The following is a 20,716-nucleotide window of genomic DNA, read 5'->3' as shown; positions in this document are numbered from 1 at the left end:
CATTGTAAGCCGTGTATTCTTGTACAGGGTTTTTCAGAACGAGTCAAAAATGTCAAATAAGTTCCCCTATACCGCATTGATAGGTCCCCCAAAGTGTGAACTGCACTTTTCCATAACACCCTATATATATATTCAATAGGCCATGTAAAGAGGCTGAGACTTTAGGCGCGCTCTTGCTATCCCCACTCGCGACGAAACCTTTGTTAAGAGACCGTGTGTGGAGGGTTTCAGTCTTGTCTAATTGTGTTACGTCACTCTAGTAGCAGCTCCTACCAAGCGCGCGCGGGCGCCAAAACTTTTATTAAATTAGGATAGACGCGCGTTCATCGAACAGATCTCGAGTCGCATGCAAATACGGAGTTGTATAGAATTGTTCATTCAATGGCACTCCGTGGTATCCTCACGTGGAACTTAAGATAGTCAAGGAACCGAGTTGCCATCTCTCTATAAGTCGGCTTTTAGAGGTACCTCGCTATAAGTGGCTTGTCTTTCAACAAGTTCAACTTGAAACACCAATAAGCTGGTGTTAATATCGCCAGTTCTCTTTAAGGAGTGCGTGCTTAGATGAAAATCCAATATTTTTTAGTTAAGCATAGGTAAATAATAAGCCCCAATAAGTTAAATACCCTATTGATTGATCTCAAAATAGACAAGCTATAATATTATACGCATTTAAGTTGTTTTGTATGTACTCCCAGCTCTACATATGTTTTTGTAGAATTTTCCGAATATCTTATAGTGCTTGAGGGGCTTGGTTTGTCTTGCACAAAAATTTTATTGTATGCTTGTTTTTCAATTTGATTTTAGGGGGAATACAAGGTACTTAGAGACTATGTGTAGAGGGACCACATGAAAGGGATTCCAATCCCCGTCGGTTTATAGAGAGATGAGCTCTAGAATGGGAGAAATCGCTTGTTCTTGATTGGCTATTCATGTTCTAGCCTGAAACCTTTGATCATTCCGAATTTAGATCTATAGAAATGATACGCTCAAAAAGTGTTTCTTCTATGTGCTTTAATATTTCTTTGTGCTGCGCCTATTTTTAAAATATCCAACTATGCAACTAAAAGTTTAAATTACAATCTCCTTTTGAAATTTTCTGGGAAATATGATTCTCCTAATTTAAGTTAGATTTATTTATAAAAATGTTTTAGGTAAAATAATCGAATTTTGAACAATTTTTAATATTTCCGAATTTTTATTTATTTTTTCATTTACCACGTGTCGACCTAAACACGTGTTCGCGGAAATTTGTAAATGCGCGGGAAATCCTCACAAAAGTGCCTGATTCCCGCGCAAAGAGAGAAAGCTCCCCGTATGGTGGCGACCTCCGACGGCATCCATCGGCGAGAGCTTTTCAACTTAAGCAGACGACAAATGGACTTTAAAACCGTGGAAATAATCATCATGTGTAGTGCGGTTTTGTGTGAATTGTGAAACATTTGCCATAATAATGAGGATTAATTATATTTGAATCGAAAAGGGTAAGTCTTGTTTATTATTTTTTATTAAATTCGTACCAATTTGTCAGAAATTTTAAGTTAAATCGCGGTATAAGTTAAAAAGTACCATGTCGCGGCAAGGATTAGAGCAGTGGGTTTCGGACGAATTGCATGACATTGTTGGTATAAGTGACAGATACATTGCCGAATTTATGATTAATTTGGCTACAAAAAGTGATAGTCCTAGTGAATTCATGTCGAAATTAAGAGAAACCGGTACTGTTGACGTGTCGGGCGCGAAAGCGGCACAATTCGCCAATGAACTATGGGACCGTGTACCCCATAAAGTAAAAACTGAAAAAGCTGCTCGTATCCAAGAGAAAGCCATTACCGCGGTCCTAGAGAAAAATCGTACTTATAAATTACTAGACGATGAAGACGATTATTATCAGGAACCCGATACGAAAAAACCTAAAACATCCTCGCGTAAGAAAAGAAACTTACGTGAACGTGATTTAGTTGAATCAAGTTCATCAAGTGAAAGTGAATCTGATAAACGCGGGGATAAGAAATCCAAAAATCAATCGGAATCGTCGGAAGACGAATTCGAGAAGATGGAGAAAGAAAGAATTCAGGATTTGAAGGAAAGGGATGAATTTGCTGAAAGAATGAAGAAAAAAGATCAAGAACATACCAGGAACATTGCTGAACGTTCTGATAAAAAGGCCTTTGAGGAAGCGGCCAAAAGATTGAAATTAGAGGCTGAGGATCGGAAAAGAATTGTTCCGAAACTGAGAGTTGAATCCAGGAGGAAGTACTTAGTCAAACGAAAAGAGGACAAACTTTTGGAACTTGAAGGGGACATTCAAGATGAGGAATATCTCTTCTCTGATGTTAAGTATGTATTTTGTTGTACAGTATTTCAGAAGTAGGCGAAGTTCAGGATAGGTTACTAAGTAAGTTAGACTCGTTACTCAGATTAACGAAAAAGGAACAGAAAGAATTGGACTACAAAAAGAAAGTATTGCAACTTGCTAAAGAACACGAACGAGCTCGGGAACTTGAAAGAGTTGAACGGTATCACATGCCGGAGGAAAATAGAAATAAGAAACCTGATAAAGAAACGTACATTGAAGTTGACGAAAAAGAGAGAGTTCCCAATGCTGAACAGAAAAAATGGGAAGAAGAAAGGATGGGCATCGCGCAAATGCATTTTGGAGCCAAAGACGCCAAAGAAAAATATAAGACAAAAGAAAAACAGTATGAACTGGTCATGGACGATGCCATAGAGTTTGTGCAAGCCTTAAAAATGCCTGGGAACCATAAGGGAAGTGATGAACCGGAATTATCTGAAAGAGAACGAAAGAAAATGACAATAGATGAAACCAGGAAGTCTCTACCCATCTTCCCATTCAGAGATGATTTACTAAAGGCAATTGAAGATCATCAAGTCATTATTGTTGAGGGAGAAACTGGTTCTGGAAAAACCACGCAGATTCCGCAATATCTATACGAAGCTGTAAGTCATAATATAATTTTTAAACAAGTCGAAGAAAGACTTGAGGCGAGGCATTTGTTCAATTTCAGGGTTATACTGAAGGAGGTAAAAAAATTGGTTGCACTCAACCTAGGAGAGTGGCGGCCATGAGTGTGGCCGCTAGAGTATCGGAAGAAATGGGAGTCAAATTGGGAAACGAAGTGGGTTACAGTATCCGTTTTGAGGATTGCACTTCGGAAAGAACCATATTAAAATACATGACGGATGGAATGTTGTTGAGGGAATTTTTATCGGAACCCGACTTGGCCAGTTACAGCGTCGTTATTGTTGACGAAGCCCATGAAAGGACACTTCACACTGACATATTGTTTGGCCTGGTCAAAGACATCTCTCGATTCCGACCCGATTTGAAGTTACTGATTTCAAGCGCTACTTTAGACGCGGAGAAGTTTTCAACTGTAAGTTGGTTAATCATTTAATGACGCGTGAAAATGAAAATTTGTTTTAAATTTTTTCATTATAGTTCTTTGATGACGCACCCATTTTCCGTATCCCGGGTCGCCGATACCCTGTGGATATTTACTACACCAAAGCACCGGAAGCTGATTACTTAGACGCGTGCGTCGTAACTGTATTACAAATACACGTAACTCAACCCTTGGGTGACGTCCTGGTATTTTTAACTGGACAAGAAGAAATCGAAACATGTAACGAAATGTTACTTGAAAGAACTCGTAAACTCGGCTCTAAAATCAAAGAACTTATAATCTTGCCCATTTACGCGAACTTACCGACGGATATGCAAGCCAAAATATTCGAACCAACACCACCTGACGCTAGAAAAGTTATTTTAGCAACGAACATCGCCGAGACTTCCTTAACAATTGATGGAATTATATACGTCATTGACCCTGGTTTTTGCAAACAAAATAGTTACAATGCGCGAACTGGAATGGAGAGTTTAGTCGTGACACCGATATCGAAAGCTTCAGCCAATCAGAGAGCTGGTAGAGCCGGGAGAGTGGCTGCTGGGAAATGTTTTAGATTATATACAGCTTGGGCGTACCAACATGAACTGGAAAATCAAACGGTACCCGAGATACAACGCGTCAATTTGGGCAATGTCGTCTTGCAATTGAAATCCTTAGGAATCAACGATTTGCTTCATTTTGATTTCTTGGACCCGCCTCCCCACGAAACGTTGGTCTTAGCCTTGGAACAATTGTACGCCTTAGGCGCTTTGAATCATCAGGCAGAGTTGACCAAGTTGGGACGGAGAATGGCCGAGTTTCCAGTTGACCCCATGATGGCTAAGATGTTACTGGCGTCCGAAAAGTATAAATGTTCCGAAGAAATCGTGACGATAGCTGCTATGCTCTCGGTCAATAGCTCCATATTTTATCGACCCAAAGATAAAGTAGTTCACGCTGATACGGCCAGAAAAAATTTCTTCAGCTTTGGAGGCGATCATTTAACATTATTGAATGTTTATAATCAGGTAAATATCATTTTGATATGTTAGGTTTGTCAGAGAAAACATGAGGAAATCGGGGAATGAAAAAATGGGCTGAAGAGGTCAGGGAATAGAGCGGTACTGAGAGGGGAGGAGCTACGGGGACGTGACGTCAATATAGGGACTTGAGCTACGGGGACGTGACGTCAATATAGGGACTTGAGCTACGGGGACGTGACGTCAATATAGAGTAATTTCGGTTGAGAGGGGAAGTGAACTGTGTATCCCCTACGTTAGGGGCAACTTTGTACTAGAGAATACTATTTGCCCCCGGAAGGGAAGGGGAGGGGGGATATCACTAAGGTAAGAGATAGAGGGTTATGACGTTGCCGTATATGGGAAAGAAATTACTCTATAGGGACTTGGCAATTCAGGCTTAACTCCGCCCCCAGCGCCATTATGGTATGTTTTTTTAACAGAATGAAAGCTATATAAGCCCCTCCTCCTGGTATGTTTTTTAGCACTAGTGGAAGGTAGCCTGACGTTGCATGACGTAGTACTGCCAAGTCCCTATTGGTTGTCTAAATTGTATGGCCTGAGCTGACGACGTCCAATAGAGCTATTTCAATTCGGGGGGAAAGGAGAGATTTTGAGGCGGGGTTTCGCTAGTCCCCGCCTAGGCGCCATATTGTGCGGGAAATTTAGCATAGAGTTCTTCAGCGGCCCGCACGGAGGGAGGGTGAAAACCGGCTCCGTTTATTGACAGGCCCAACTATGACGTTTCCCCCCTTCAACTGATATAGCACTATAGAGATATCTCAGTTGTGACGTCAGTGCCCAGGTAAAACGTCACGGGATTAGGTTTGGCAACGGGCGGCCATGTTTGGTAATAGCATGGGTGATGTCACCCTAAGGTTTCTGCAATAGCTCTATATGGTCGCCAAAACCGGGGTAAGAGGTAGGAGGGTGTGACGTCACGAGAAAATTTGTGGTACCGGACTATACTCAGGGAATTTTAAAATGGGCAAAAAAACGTCAGGGAAAATCACGAATACGCTGTAACTTTATTTTTAGTGGGCTGAAACGGCGCACTCTACCCAATGGTGTTTCGAAAATTTCATTCAACATCGTTCAATGAGACGAGCACGCGATGTCAGGGAACAGTTGGAAGGTTTGATGGAACGAGTCGAGATCGAGATGACTTCCAGTCCAAGTGAAACCGGGAATATTTGCAAAGTAAGAGAAACTAATTACTCTCGACATACCACGTCCACGACATTGTTGACAAATGTCAATAAACTTAATCTGAATTTGCAGACCATTACCGCGGGTTACTTTTATCACACGGCGAAATTAAGCAAAAGTGGGCAATACAAGACGGTGAAGCATCAACAAACAGTTATGATTCATCCAAATTCCAGTCTATTCGAAGAACTACCACGTTGGGTTGTCTATTACGAACTGGTTTTTACCACCAAAGAATTTATGAGACAAGTAAGTACTTGTTATATATTTTTCATAGTAAACACGTGCGGGGGGTACTTTGTTTGCCTGAGCTTGAAATCAAAGATAAATAATAGCTTAAAGGCAGGGCCTTCAGTTAGTGGTGTCAGGATAAGTTGTCGCTGGTCCTTATTTTTTCTCTGTTGAGCTGGTAGTTAAGGAAAGAACCTTGAAAGGGTTTCCCACAGTGAATATTGGAGACGAGATGGTTATCTTTACTGAGAAATCTCTTTAGAATAGGATTCCAATCTTTCCCTCTCTTTTCTTTATGGGGAAGCTTTGAAACGGGCGGGAGGTGTGGCATCGAGGGGTTACTCACTCAACGTAGTTAGCGTGTACGCTGTACCTTACTCTAGGGATTACGCGTAATGCGCGTGTAAAGCATCTGAGAGTGATTATCCCCTCGATTTTTTGATTTATTACTCGTGAATAGATCTGAGAGTGATTATTCCCTCGATTTTTTGATTTATTACTCGTGAATAGATCTGAGAGTGAGTAGCTCCTCGGGTTTTTCTGTTTATTACTCGTGAATAGATCTGAGAGTGAGTAGCCCCTCGGGTTTTTCTGTTTATTACTCGTGAATAGAACTGAGAGGGAGTAGCCCCTCGGGTTTTTCTGTTTATTACTCGTGAATAGAACTGAGAGTGAGTAGCTCCTCGGGTTTTTCTGTTTATTACTCGTGAATAGATCTGAGAGTGAGTAGCCCCTCGGGTTTTTCTGTTTATTACTCGTGAATAGAACTGAGAGTGAGTAGCCCCTCGGGTTTTTCTGTTTATTACTCGTGAATAGAACTGAGAGTGAGTAGCCCCTCGGGTTTTTCTGTTTATTACTCGTGAATAGATCTGAGAGTGAGTAGCCCCTCGGGTTTTTCTGTTTATTACTCGTGAATAGAACTGAGAGTGAGTAGCCCCTCGGGTTTTTCTGTTTATTACTCGTGAATAGATCTGAGAGTGAGTAGCCCCACGGTTTTTCCGTTTTATTACTCGTGAATAGATCTGAGAGTGAGTTGCCCCTCGGGTTTTTCTGTTTATTACTCGTGAATAGAACTGAGAGTGAGTAGCCCCTCGGGTTTTTCTGTTTATTACTCGTGAATAGAACTGAGAGTGAGTAGCCCCTCGGGTTTTTCTGTTTATTACTCGTGAATAGATCTGAGAGTGAGTAGCCCCACGGTTTTTCCGTTTTATTACTCGTGAATAGATCTGAGAGTGAGTTGCCCCTCGGGTTTTTCTGTTTATTACTCGTGAATAGAACTGAGAGTGAGTAGCCCCTCGGGTTTTTCTGTTTATTACTCGTGAATAGAACTGAGAGTGAGTAGCCCCTCGGGTTTTTCTGTTTATTACTCGTGAATAGATCTGAGAGTGAGTTGCCCCTCGGGTTTTTCTGTTAACTACTCGCGAAAAGGGCCATAAAAGATTTCAGCTTGACAAGTTGACACATGGGAACGGTTTTAGGACCGAACTGAGTCCGAAGTTAGTCATTTTCGGGGATTTTGTGTGTTAAGTCGCCATTTCCAGTGGTCCGGCCTTTGAAGTTTTTACCCAAATGGTATCGGGCGCTAAAGTAACTTAATTAAGTTTAAAATGATTAATAATCTCAGTTAGTTCGAGTAGAATTAATTTTTATTTAACAATAATAATAATAATTGTTAACTTTAAAAACAAAATGAATACAATGACAAAAAACACTGACGTAATATCGTTCTATTGGTAATTAATTATTATTATTAATTTTCTTTTTTGTTCCGTATTTAATTTGGTTGGGGTTTGTTCTTTTAGCTCCATAATTTTTAATGTATTTTGAAGTCATCCCTGATTGGTTAATATAATATAATATTTTATTAATATACAAAAAGTTTTATAGATATGTTTGTTTGTTTATTTGTTTTGTTTGTTTAAAAGTGAAAAAGGTTTTTAGAGAAAAATTGGTATAATTTGTTTTTGTTTGTTTAGGGAGAAAATGGTTAAATATTTATATTATTTATTTATTTATTTTTTTTTTTATGAAATTATTTATTTTAATTAATTAATTTAATTTAATTTAATTTAATCTAGGCGTCGTAATCAGATACCTGTTTAAAATATATACATACAAAATTAAGTTACAAAAATTTAACCCCCAAAATGGCGCCCCTACGACACTTTATACACATCAAAACAAAGCCCCCAAAATGGCGACTACACTTAAGTTACAAAAATTTAACCCCCAAAATGGCACCCCTACGACACTTTATACACATCAAAACAAAGCCCCCAAAATGGCGACTACACTTAAGTTACAAAAATTTAACCCCCAAAATGGCACCCCTACGACACTTTATACACATCAAAACAAAGCCCCCAAAATGGCGACTACACTTAAGTTACAAAAATTTAACCCCCCCAATATGGCGCCCCTACGACACTTTATACACATAAAAACAAAGCCCCCAAAATGGCGACTACACTTAAGTTACAAAAATTTAACCCCCCAATATGGCGCCCCTACGACACTTTATACGCATCAAAACAAAGCCCCCAAAATGGCGACTACACTTTCCACACATAAAAGACAAAACAAAACCCCAATATGGCGGCCTTAATTTTAAGTCGCTTGGTTAGGATTAGGAATATCAAAATTTATTTTCTCGTGGTGGTTAGGGTTAAGCAAGGGTTAAGTAACCACACTTCACGCGTTAGGAATATATAAATATATCCTCTTGATTGGGTAAGCAATTGAAGCAGACGACGGGACTGCCGGGATTCCGCCATATTGGGGTTTATTTACGTCACATTAATATATTAACCCCCAAAATGGCTACTAACACTTCATACACATCAAAACAGAACTCCAATATGGCGGCATAAATTTAATAAGTCGCATAGGAACACCGGGATTCCGCCATATTGGGGTTTATTTACGTCACATTAATGTATTAACCCCCAAAATGGCTACTGACACTTCATACACATCAAAACAAAACCCCAATATGGCGGCTTAAATTTAATAAGTCGCTTGGTTACTTTAGGAATACGAACACCGGGATTCCGCCATATTGGGGTTTATTTTACGTCACATTAATATATTAACCCCCAAAATGGCTACTGACACTTCATACACATCAAAACAAAACCCCAATATGGCGGCCTAAATTTAATAAGTCGCTTGGTTACTTTAGGAATACGAACACCGGGATTCCGCCATATTGGGGTTTATTTACGTCACATTAATGTATTAACCCCCAAAATGGCTACTAACACTTCATACACATCAAAACCAAACCCCAATATGGCGGCATAAATTTAATAAGTCGCTTAGGAACACCGAGATTCCGCCATATTGGGGTTTATTTACGTCACAGTTAATATTTAGCGATATTAAATTGTTTTTTCACAAAGACACGGAAGCGCAAAAGGGTTAACATTAACACAATTAACGTATAACAATTTTTTTGTGTTTTCACAGATAATTGAGATCGAAAGCTCTTGGTTACTGGAAGTGGCGCCTCATTACTACAAAGCCAAGGAATTGGACGATTCAACGACGAAAAAAATGCCTAAAAACACTGGGAAATCGACAATGGAGCTGAAGAGGTAATTTGGGATGGACAACGTCCACGGGCGCGGGACCACAGTTCAAGACACCAACCAACCAAGACACTCGGCAATTTTTTCACACACGTTACACTAAGCTTACCTTTTCCGCCTTTTCAAATTTGGAAATATTATTCATAAAGTTTATACAAAACTCAAGTCTCTAAAGTGAATCCGTTGCCAGTCTTTGAAGTTTCGCTTGTCTGTGGAAAATAACACCAAAGATAAGTTATTACTTTATTTGCATACTAATTATTATAAGCCTACTTCTACCCTTTACTTCAAAACGATGCTAATTAAACGGGGTCACAATAATCGGAGTTTGAGTAATTAAGCAAATTAGCTAAGCAAAGATGACCACTAAACCCCCCCCCCCCCAAATAACCCCGGGTTCTCTTGACCATTTCGCAAATTATGTACAGAGAAACCAACACACAGGGGTGAGGCCGCCATTGAGGTATTATAGAGTAGTGTCGGTAGAGAGGGGAGTAGACTGTTTATCCCTCCCTCTAGGCGCGCTTTTGTAAGAGGGGATACTGTACGCGCCTGGTAAGGGGGATGACACTGAGCTAGAGCTAGATGTCAGTTCTACGTATGCAAACGTCATACCCTTCTATCTCTTAGCTCAGTGTCATCCCCCCTACCAGGCGCGTACAGTATCCCCTCTTACAAAAGCGCGCCTAGAGGGAGGGATACGCAGTCTACTCCCCCCTCTACCGACACTACTCTATGGTATGACGTTTGCATAGTAGAACTGCAGGCGCGTACCGTATCCCCTCATACAAAAGCGCGCCTAGAGGGAGGGATACGCAGTCTACTCCCCCCTCTACCGACACTACTCTATGGTATGACGTTTGCATAGTAGAACTGCAGGCGCGTACCGTATCCCCTCTTACAAAAGCGCGCCTAGAGGGAGGGATAGACAGTCTACTCCCCTCTCTACCGACACTACTCTATAACCCTCGCCAAGAAGTACCGCTAGAGGCAGATGTAGGCGAGTTGGTTAGCCCCCACCGCGTGTGGTGAACCCGGGCTCCGACTGACGTTGCCTCTTGTGGGTTGGTTTCTCTGTATGTAATTTCCGAAATGGTCTATTACTCACTGTAAGTCCGTATCCTCTATGGCGGTCGGTGCTTTTTCGCTGACCGCTTTTGAGAAGGGTGGTTTTCGACCCGGAAATCGTGCCGGGCTGTTAGAAGACTCTCGCGAACTACTTTGTTGATCCCTGATATTCCTGCGCAGATCGCGTTGTTGTTTTAATATGGAAGGGGAAGGCTGAGGTCCCGTATCTTGCTCTTGACTCGTGGGATACGAACCCGACATTGGTTCGTCGCTGTAACCCTCCAGTTCCTCCTAAAATATAATAATTTCGTGTAAGGTTCGCGAGAATGTATTTTTTTCTCTGGTATGTTACTTACCAGTGATTCGTGGATCGGTGAAACTGATCTGCTATGTTCAGTGTGGGAGCGGAAAGACAATGGGGTTTGAGAGAGTAAAGGTGGACGCGAATGCGAGGACAGTTTGTCCATGCTTGATTCATCCGTGGTATCCTCTTGACTCTCGGAAGTTGTTAGTCCCTCGGCCCGGGTGTCTCTTTCGGACGTTTCCTCTTCTTGTTCGTCTTCCTCTTCCTCCTCCACTTCCTCCTCTTCTTCCCCTTCATCTTCATCTTCTTGAGTCTCTTTTTCATCTTCATCCTCTTCTTCTAACATATCTTCCGATTCTTCAGTCGGTTTTTCCAAATCGGAAGTCGTTTCTTCCCCTTCTAAAGAAAGGAAGTAAGAGTCTCACTTGGGACGTTTTATAATTGTATTAAACGTAACTGAACTTACCATCGTCGACAACGGGGTCATCGGAATACGGTTGACTAATTGTAATAACGGGGACATCGCTGTTAACTGAAGTCTTACTTTCGATACTGTCACTTGTCCGTTTTTGAAAACTGTCCGTCTTGGATTGACTCTTTTTCGTTTTCCTAAATTTGCAAGTTATTATACTTAAGTCCGTATTTATCAACAATTAAGGCATACTCACAATCTTCTTTTGTTGTACGCGTCATCTTGATCCGTATATTGCACCCTTTTTTTCCCATCTGTAATTACTAAGCGAAATTAAGCTTAGTAATTAAGTTAATTAAAGTGTACTACTAACTTTTCTTTTCACCGCTTTCTTCGGTGTCATCCTCGAGTCCTTTGCCTGTTCGAAATTTATTGGGTAACACGGGTAAAATTTTTTTCGCCGAAGTCCATTTTGCCGTAGATTGGCTTTCTACACTCGCACTCGGTGCATTTAAGTTTGCGATTATGCAATTTTATTGCCATAAGTATATAAAAACGGGGTCTTTTCTGGGTTACCTACCACTACCACGCGTTCTCTAAAATATCTCTAATATCCCTTAATGTCGTTAACCCTACCGCGGTGTGGGACATGGCCCTCAAAGCAATACTTATAACCGTTCCGTTGTTATATACTTATGGGCTGTAAATTAAAATTAGAAATACCTTCGGGTATGACGGCTGTTGTTATGGCAGGAACTGGTGGTTTCTCGGCTTCGTTTTTCTCCTAAAAAAATTCAGGTATGGTTTTATACCAACTTATAGGGAAGTATTAATATTCTTATGCTTTGTAATCGTACCCGTCTTAATTGTAATCTTAAATCGTTGTTAGCCTCTCTTAATGATCCAGTTAATGAAGTTAAATAATATATAATTAACCTGCAAGGGTTCCAATATGGTTTAAATACGTATTAACTTTTAGTGTTTCCATAAGTTTATGAGATATGTTCCCCATAAGTTTGTCACTGGTTACAAACTGGAGCTTGTCATGAAGTGAGTGAGGTAGGTCATAGATTCGAGGTAAAGCGACATACGCCTGGTGAGGCGCTGTCAAAGGCTTATTATACAGACTAAATAGGAAGATTAACTGCAAAATTATCCACCAAGTGTGGGACTTATTCTCACTTGTCGTTCTCGAACTAGCTCGAGCTGTAAGTCTCTAGCATTACTAAGTATAGTTAGGGTCGTACTTATGGAAGGAACATATCTTATAAACTTATGGTGTTTCGCTACCATCACCAATCACGTGTTTGAATTATTGGTCAACACTTACACTAGTAAGAGAATAAGCGGTATAACCACACCGGGCGATGTTAAATACTCCAAAACGGCGTTCATAAAGTTTGGCAGTAGTTCCTCGATATAACCCGTAAAAATTTTATAGATTCTTAACTGTCCGCTAAGAAATACAAGCGAGTCGAAACAATTAAGGGTTATTTTAGTTAGTAGAACCAAACGATCGCTTGACCTTACCTAAAAGGTCCGCAATGCCAGGAAGGTTCTAACCAGACAACAGCGTAACCAACGGGTAACGTGCAAAGGAAAAGCATAATTAGTAATAGGGCAAAGTAGAAATTATTTGATCGTGAAGCCTTGAAGACAGTTTCGTGCGGAATGTTACAAGTTAGGACAGCCCAACTTCGAATGTATAATAGGATGCATAGTTTAACGGTGTTGATGGCCGGAAGTCCCGGACTGAAGAACATTCCCATCCTACGTGAAGGTAGGAAGACATTTTGATTTTAGGCTTGTTGTGGTGTATTAGGCTTAGCTTATTTAATTAGTTACCAGATCATTCCTTGGTTGTTTACCAAATGAAGAATGTTTTCGGCAATTTTAAAATCGCCGTAACCAGGCTAGAAGTTCATGAAATACTTTGTGTTTCGGGAATGTAGTACTTAGGTAACCTATCCAATACTTACAAATCCCTTCTCCAAATCCCAACACCAACAATTATTGGCGTACCGGACGAAAACGGCTCTGATAAAGTCCATTAGTAAAGTCGATATGATAGTCATGACCAAATCCATCACGGTTAATTTGACCAGTTCTTGTCCGAACATGGTCTCCCAGCAGAGTTTACGCAATTGCGTTTTAACGTCCTCGTCGGCCTTAACCAGTTCTTCGACAGTCGGCGCGCGAGTTCTTCTGTCTGGGTAACACGAATCTGGACACATATCGGGACCTTTCGTCGTGGTCGCCCCTGGCGTTGTCCCCCGGCTCGATGTCCCGTCCCAACCCATAGTGTCCGTCATATCCAATAGGGTCGTACGAGTCTCGAACATCTCGGGGCAAATGGTGACGTTCACCAGGCAATTATCTGAGTCTCTCGGTGTACTCGAAGTTGGTTCTAAATAGATCAATTTGAAATCGATGGTTAGGTTATTGACTTATGATCTTACCGGTTGAACCAGATCCGAAATCGGTGTAAAACGTTGACATCTTGCTGTCCCCCGTTTCGGAAAAATTGCGACCCGGTAGCGCAAAATCGCTCATAGTAGCGTTGGCCAAAAAGAACGTTAAGTAGGATGACACTTCGGAAACGTTACTCGGAAAATTAGTCCAATTATTAGCAGTCGCGTAATTAACCAATCCCGTCGTGGTTAAATTAGCTACCGTTTTAACAAAATCTTCGAAGTTCTCTTCGTTCTCGGCCTCGCGTAGACTAGGCGGTGGAAAATTAGTCCAGTTTTGGTTTGTCATATTTAGTAAGTAGTAATACGACAGTTCATTATTCGCCGTCGTATTTGTGTAGTAAGATAAGTTGGGGGATGGTGTCGAGGTGGCGTTCAAAGCCGCTAGGGTCGACGCGATGGTCAAATTGACCAGTCTTTGAATGAATACGCCGTAATCCTCCGTAGGGAATGTTCCATTAGCGTAAGCCCAATCTGGGATCGCTTGCTTCATGCCTTGGAAGGTGAAAGTCTTGTACCCACCTTGGGACAGTGTCGCTTCACCTTTTAAACGTAACAACCAATTATAGGAAGGACAATGCCTAGAACAATTTAATAACTAACCTCCGGTATCTGTCCCAGAGATGCCAGAGGTATCGGGTCTAGAGGTTGTCCAATTGGATAAGGCGTTGAGTGTCAGGTTGGCTATGCCCTCCAACATAGATTTATAACTGGCTTCGGCTTTGGCTCGTTTCCACATTTCGTATATATCCGCGAAGACGGTACTGTTGTAGGTGAACAGTTCCGGTTGGCTTCGTTTCAAGGCAGCCAACGTGCAATTTCGGAAGACGTAAACAGTGCAATTTGGCTCCGGTTCTTGTCCTCCCCATGCTGTGGTGGGTGACGTTGATGTGACGTAGCTAGAGAAAATACTCGTGTAATTGTTGAAGGACGAATCGGTGTCCAGGTTATCCATTAGACCCAATGCGGTGATGTTGTTTTTGACACCTTCTAATTCTTGGGCCTTGAAATAAGAATAAGCGCGCTATGAAGTCGACCTCATTGACCCCGAACCTAAGTTACTAACCATCCTATCGACTTTGTTGAAAAGGGCAAAAATCAATGTGTAGAGATTCAATAAATATAGAACCAAAATTCTGTTTCAAAAGGTAACTAGAGTCAGAGCGCCCTTGGAAGGTGGTTTGTTTTAGTCGGGACCATAGACATACCTGGCTAGCTGCCATTGTAATTGAACACGTGGATGGTACCTTTCCATAATACCGATTAAGTCGAAGAGATTGGGGTAGATCATCGAGATTGCCGAGACTACGACAGTCACTTCGTTCTGTCGGTACCAACCGGAAGTCTCGGCTTCCGGTTGCTGGGATCGGTCCACCACGACTACGACGGCCATGGCACTTGACACTAAAAGGATTAGCACAATGAAATTGGCCAATGCTCGTAGCGCAATGATTTTCCAACTAAATTAATGTCAATTATCATTAGCGTGAAGTTGAAAGGAATTAAAAATGAAATCGAATTACTTCCGGGTTTCTTTCTTTCGTTCCTGTTCTTCTAGGATAGCTTCCTATAGTTTTAAAAGAATATGGGAAACATTCAATTTCTCCGCACCATAAGTAACATGATAACAATAAGTATGTCTATACTGTGTTGCAATTACTTTTAAACTCATGATTAACGAGGCCTTTTTGTTATGTGCCGTTTCTTCGTTTCCAATCATGTAATCCCAACCCGTGTAAATTTTCCATGTGAAAATACATTCATCATCTTTTTCCGATACTTTACTCATCCGATTGTTTTCCGCCATTCTATTAACAATTAACGTTTTTAAATAACCACAATCGATTAAGACCGTGTTAAATATTGTTTAATCGATTTAACTACTTGCCTTCTTAAAATACAAAAGAAACTAAATATATAAACACATAAAGATGTTAAAAAATAGGCCAATGGTAGTCTATAGCCCTCTTTCGTTTTTTCTCTGTTACTATAGTAACCGTAGAAAATAGGCGAATATTTTAAATAACCCTAAATAGACCAGAAAATAATTAATTTCAGCAATTAATTTTAAGTAATTAATAATGAACCTCAAACTCCCAGATTGCTTGAAGATTAAGCGCGCTTTCTTTCTCATCGCTTTTCACTTCTTTGCGCATGCCCGTTGGATCTTCATCCGCTCTTAAAACCTGATATATTTGTTTAGATGTAATTAGGCTTAAGGTAATTAACCGAGGATTAGGATTAAGTAATCTAACCTCGGGAACCATTAGAAAACAACAGACGAAAACGGTTATAAATAAGTTGATCCAAAAAACCCAACGCAAGAATAAAAAGTACGAAGCCACAACTGACCCGAAATGACCTTTTGAAAGTTATACAACATTAGGCTTAACATCAGGGTAGAATAATTACTACTTTAATACTAATTAGTAATTAATATCATTACTTTCAATTCGTTTAATTCGCATTTCCCACGGTGTTAAACTAACTACGAAATTTTCCAATTCCCTTTTAAAACGCTGCCACCCCTTTATTATTAAAGAAACCAATCCAATTAATATTAAGCCTAATTATATTAAATGAAGAAATTTACCCGTGAAATTAGTATTGTATATTTGGCAAAGATATCTTTGGATCGCTTACTATGGGCTAATTCACCTTCGTGTTTTTGAACATAGATTTTGGCTTTCCTATTTCAAAATATTAACGACTCTAAAATTAGGCTTAAGGACTATTATAAAAAACAATTAGTGTTAACAGCAATTATAACAAACAAACAAACAAACACGTTAATATTATAAACACAACCCCATTTTTGACACCTGACAATATCATTAATAGATTCCGAGCCCCACCTATCAAATTTTGACCCTAATTTCAAGTGATAAACAGAGTTATGCCTAAAATTTAGGTTTAGTGGGGTCAGAAACTGGAGTCCCCTCAAAGAAATGTATTTTTCTTTATCAATTTATGAGCCCTGAAAAAAGGAACCCGACTAGTGGGTTGGGTTAACCGTAGAATCTTTATTATTAACCTAGATATCTCACCCACCCAAAACCCAAGGGCGTTTTACGTGTATCTTGAATCGTAAAGGGGTAGTGAACAGTACTCTGAATCGATTTAAAAGAAGTTTCATTCATTATCTCTTTGAATGTCGGAATGATTTTCTATTTAGAAACTAACTATTATGTGCATTAGGTTACAAAAGTAATTCTACCCCAAAATGGTGTCCCCAGGTAAGCCATATTGTTTACCTGAGAACTCTGTATTTCTTTTTCATTCGCCACGGTTGTGTTTTTAAATTTTCTATCATTTGTTTATGAAGTTTCATTGTTTCCAAAATTTCTTCCTCCGTCATCTCCGCTTCGTCGATAGAAATGGCCGTTTCGCTGTGTTAAAAAAATAATTTAGACTATAGTGTCACCCCATTTAATTTCCCCATATAGCTAATACAGTCAAATGTGTAGTTCTGTCATTAGTGTATACCGGGGTTGAACTTATATGGTAAGATATATCCACTTATGATATTTGATAAATGCACGTGCTGTAACCTCAATTTTTGGCGCGAGCTCGGGGTTGTAAAAAGAAAACATTAAAGAGAGTTCTTCGTTGACAGTTTTCGCGCTTTAATTACGGAAATGGGGTTCTAGGTTTCTACAGGTGGGGTTTGGGGGAAGAAATACACATTAATGGGCGGATACCAAACAAGGAATTCGCGAGAAAAGTCTGTCAGCGTGGGTGCGACAACGAAGACCACGATTGGAAGGGATGGGGAGATACAGAAACCCATAGTCCTGGATTAGAGCAAATCAAATGGTACAGCTAAAGTCAAAACGTCAGTGTCTTTGGGGACATTGGGGACGAGAACTATAGACATTTGTTCAGAATCGTGTTTTCGTCTTGTTCAGTCGAGTGTAATGTTCTAGACAGTCACATTTTCCGTACAGGTTGGTTTAGCTATACGAGTGTAGGCATAAAGAACTAACTGAACACTACTGGTATGTCACCAAACGAAATACGTCGAAGGTGTGTTTCCGCCTAACCACCAATGATTAAAAAACATGGTTTTAGAGTTTCCCGCAACGTAAGGCTACAAACATTACTCAAGAAGTTTAGCATTAGAGCAGTGGAAGGTTATTATTCTAATTACATATAGCTTGGGAGGATTGAACGAAGGATAAGGCTACTCCATTGTCGTCCAGCTAAACCAGCCTGTGTCTAATATTATAAGAAACCATTACAGTGCCGTGATACATTCTGTAAATTCGTGTATGTCCATCCATAGACATACTTAGAGCCCAAGAAAAAAATAGTAACTTTTTTCGTGGCAAATTTTTTCTTTGTTTTACTATCTTGTCGTGGTCGGTCGCGACTCGTGACTGGTAAGGCTCGTGCCTTAAGGTTTGACCCCCTTTTAAGGTTCGACAGTGCGTGCTTTTCCCACTCACCCCTAGCCCCAGGGCGTGGTCACCTTTACAACATGAATTATAAATGTTCTCCTCCCCCCCTTGCCGTTCTCCTCTCTTAGTCAATTGACCACCTCCCCACTCCTGCTGTGTCCAGAATTCCGCTGATTTGAATATAGAAGCATCATTATTTAATATTAACGTTGGAGGTTCTTACCCCAAAAAGTATTTAGGAAGTTTTTTTTGTGTTATAAAATTGCATTTTATGTTAGAAAATATAATTTTTTTCAAAAATTATTCGAGTTTTTAGACGTGGGGATGTCCTATAAGATTATGAAGAGTTTATAATCTAACACGTCAGTATCCGTCAGTAAACTATTCTAACTTCCTGGTAGGCTTAAAGCTAAGCCTAAAATTACCCCTAGGATTAACACCGATTTTAGTATCGCCCTATTATGACTAATTTCCTATAATGTCTATAATTTGAGGTTGGGTTACAGGATTCCACAGGATGGCGGAGCTATTTCAAAGTATTAAAGTATATAGTGGTTTTGGTGTATAAAAACAGGGATCCCGTAGATTTGTTCCCTGACTTTTCTAGGTTTTCCCTGAAGGTTTAAAATCATTTGTTTAGACCATAAAATTTCCCCTTTTATTTGTTGAAACCTCAGGTGTATTTATAAAATAATATCATCGAACCAACGTTAAATGCCCCGACTTTTATCGGAAATTTTCGGTCCCCAGACAATTTAAACTAGTTTTCAAATTCCCTGATTTTTCCAGGTACCGTGGCAACTTGTTAGTGATTTAATTACTAGTGTCTATAATAGCCACGCAACTACGCAAGCTTTGGGTGAATGAATACTCTGTGACGCCGCTTTAGTGAGTATGAATGATCGCTAGCATTACTCGAATGGGAAGCGCCGCCCTTTTTAGTCCCACACCTAGGCAAAACCGAGTGAACAAGATGTTCCTAACTTATTGGGATCGAGTTATTATTCGCTTATGGTAGGCATCTCCGTCCAAAAGGAATACGGAATACCAAATTAATTTAGGACAACATCCCTCATTTTCGCATGGATCTTATAAAGCCTACAGGGGATTGGAAAACATGGATGTTTTATATACTATATCGACACTAAAACCGCGGTACGGGCGTTAGGATTGTAGTATATGAAGGTAATTTAAAATTTGAAAGAGATCAATGTTTGAAAGCAGGTGCGAGGTGGTAAACGAGATGTATTTCTCTAAGCTCACTATGCATGAGTCGCGAAAATGACTTCTTTGTTAGACTAGTGATTATGCAAATTAATTAGAACAAAAACTTACTCTCCGGAGGATGTCGTAAAAGATGACAGTCTCCGTTTTCGTCCCATGTCGTCGGTAAGGTAAGGGGACGAACCCCTTCTCGGGGACGGCAGCTTGCTTCTACGACGACCCTGTCCGGCTCTACTTCGTAGAAAAGCTTCCAAACTTTCATCTTCATTATCAGACATTTTAAAAAATACCGTTCTATAAATATATATCCACCGATTAAGGGCAAAAACCGATTTCCCCCTTTTTTCACACGATATCGCAAAACCCTCAAACGCTTCTATTCACGAAATCATTGTTATCGCCGCATTATATAAAAAAACTACTTCGGATCGGTCCTCTAATACATTTTAAAGCTGTAAGTTTTCACAACGATCGTCGCACGATTGTAACTTCGCGCCAAAGTTGTTAGCGCGCGACTAAGGTAAGGTATCAAACCCAACGTAATCGGCCGAACCTACCATATCATAAGTAACATAATATGCGGTAAGTTTAGCCTGCCCAGTCAGCACGTATAAGGTGGTCACTACCAGGTGGATGCTGGTAGAGACGAGAAATTCCGTGATAGTCCCTGAAACGTATCTTGCTTTACTGTCTGTACAATACTACGCATAGAGTGGTACTGAGAGGGGAGGAACTACTTCAACTTGACGTCAATATTGGTAGTTTAAACAGAGCTATCTCGGAAGCGTTATTGTGACGTCACCTATGATATTTGCCCATAGAACCAAAGCGGTACCAAACATGGCCGCCCAATGCCAAAGGTTTGCGTGAGGTTTTACCTAGGCACTGACGTCACAACTGAGATAGCTCTATAGAGTAATTTCTTTCCCATATACGGCAACGTCATAACCCTCCATCTCTTACCTTAGTGATATCCCCCTCCCCTTCCCTTCCGGGGGCAAATAGTATTCTCTAGTACAAAGTTGCCCCTAACGTAGGGGATACACAGTTCACTCCCCCTCTCAACCGAAATTACTCTATTGTATGGCCTGAACTACTTCCAATATGGTAGCCAAAAACCGAGGAAAGAGGTAGGAGGGTGTGACGTCACGAGAAAGTTCGTAGTAGCAGACTAGTGTCTACTTTCCCTTGTAATATACAACAAAACCTATAGGAGGCTGGAAGAACACCATTTCATAGGGACTTAATATTAAATTATTCACTTATGACTTTATAAATTGTTCCAGAGAGTAATTGTCGATAGGTAGGAGGAATAGTGCGGGAAAGAAGGGTTCTAAGGGCGTTTGCCGTTTTTTGCGAGGGATACGTCACTGGCACA

General features: G+C 40.4%; 2 protein-coding genes across 3 annotated transcripts; one reads left to right on the top strand and one right to left on the bottom strand.

Moving 5' to 3' along the window:
• The first annotated feature begins 831 nt into the window (after nucleotides 1–831).
• On the top strand, nucleotides 832–9,624 carry l(2)37Cb (DEAH-box helicase 16 lethal (2) 37Cb). Its single transcript, XM_089845949.1, has 8 exons — nucleotides 832–1,484; nucleotides 1,559–2,340; nucleotides 2,421–2,961; nucleotides 3,030–3,398; nucleotides 3,464–4,438; nucleotides 5,468–5,629; nucleotides 5,711–5,887; nucleotides 9,338–9,624. The coding sequence occupies exons 2-8, from the start codon at nucleotides 1,571–1,573 to the stop codon at nucleotides 9,467–9,469; spliced, it is 3,126 nt and encodes a 1,041-aa protein (XP_089702075.1). The 5' UTR covers nucleotides 832–1,484; nucleotides 1,559–1,570; the 3' UTR covers nucleotides 9,470–9,624.
• LOC149654423 (transmembrane channel-like protein) lies at nucleotides 9,531–17,111 on the bottom strand. 2 transcript variants are annotated; one of them, XM_089845945.1, is made up of 24 exons: nucleotides 16,969–17,111; nucleotides 16,308–16,404; nucleotides 16,161–16,242; nucleotides 15,970–16,076; nucleotides 15,802–15,900; nucleotides 15,603–15,742; nucleotides 15,375–15,522; nucleotides 15,238–15,281; nucleotides 14,923–15,174; nucleotides 14,781–14,850; nucleotides 14,318–14,717; nucleotides 13,703–14,257; nucleotides 13,223–13,650; nucleotides 13,089–13,156; nucleotides 12,774–13,013; nucleotides 12,574–12,699; nucleotides 12,101–12,179; nucleotides 11,967–12,027; nucleotides 11,617–11,733; nucleotides 11,500–11,566; nucleotides 11,298–11,440; nucleotides 10,884–11,230; nucleotides 10,568–10,818; nucleotides 9,531–9,668 (listed from the first exon to the last, which is right to left on the bottom strand). In XM_089845945.1, the coding sequence occupies exons 1-24, from the start codon at nucleotides 17,070–17,072 to the stop codon at nucleotides 9,629–9,631; spliced, it is 4,065 nt and encodes a 1,354-aa protein (XP_089702071.1). In that variant the 5' UTR covers nucleotides 17,073–17,111; the 3' UTR covers nucleotides 9,531–9,628. The 2 variants fall into 2 exon arrangements, with proteins under 2 accessions (XP_089702071.1, XP_089702072.1); XM_089845946.1 differs by having other exon boundaries at nucleotides 11,500–11,557.
• Nucleotides 17,112–20,716: the final 3,605 nt, after the last annotated feature.

This window comes from Phalangium opilio, unplaced genomic scaffold, assembly GCF_054372755.1.
Source record: "Phalangium opilio isolate 3A_F unplaced genomic scaffold, DU_Popi_V2 ptg000079l_1, whole genome shotgun sequence".
NCBI lineage: Eukaryota > Metazoa > Arthropoda > Arachnida > Opiliones > Phalangiidae > Phalangium > Phalangium opilio.
This window is presented reverse-complemented; position numbering and strand designations above follow the sequence as displayed.

Bases quoted from the DNA above. Each gene is read 5' to 3' on its own strand.
- LOC149654423 (XM_089845945.1), bottom strand. From the start codon at position 17,072: ATGACGGAGGAAGAAATTTTGGAAACAATGAAACTTCATAAACAAATG. The intron at 15,175-15,237 runs GTAATTCGATTT...ACATTAATTTAG, and splicing joins CGAAAGAAAGAAACCCGGAA to TTGGAAAATCATTGCGCTAC. The intron at 10,819-10,883 runs GTAAGTAACATA...ATTATATTTTAG, and splicing joins CACCGATCCACGAATCACTG to GAGGAACTGGAGGGTTACAG.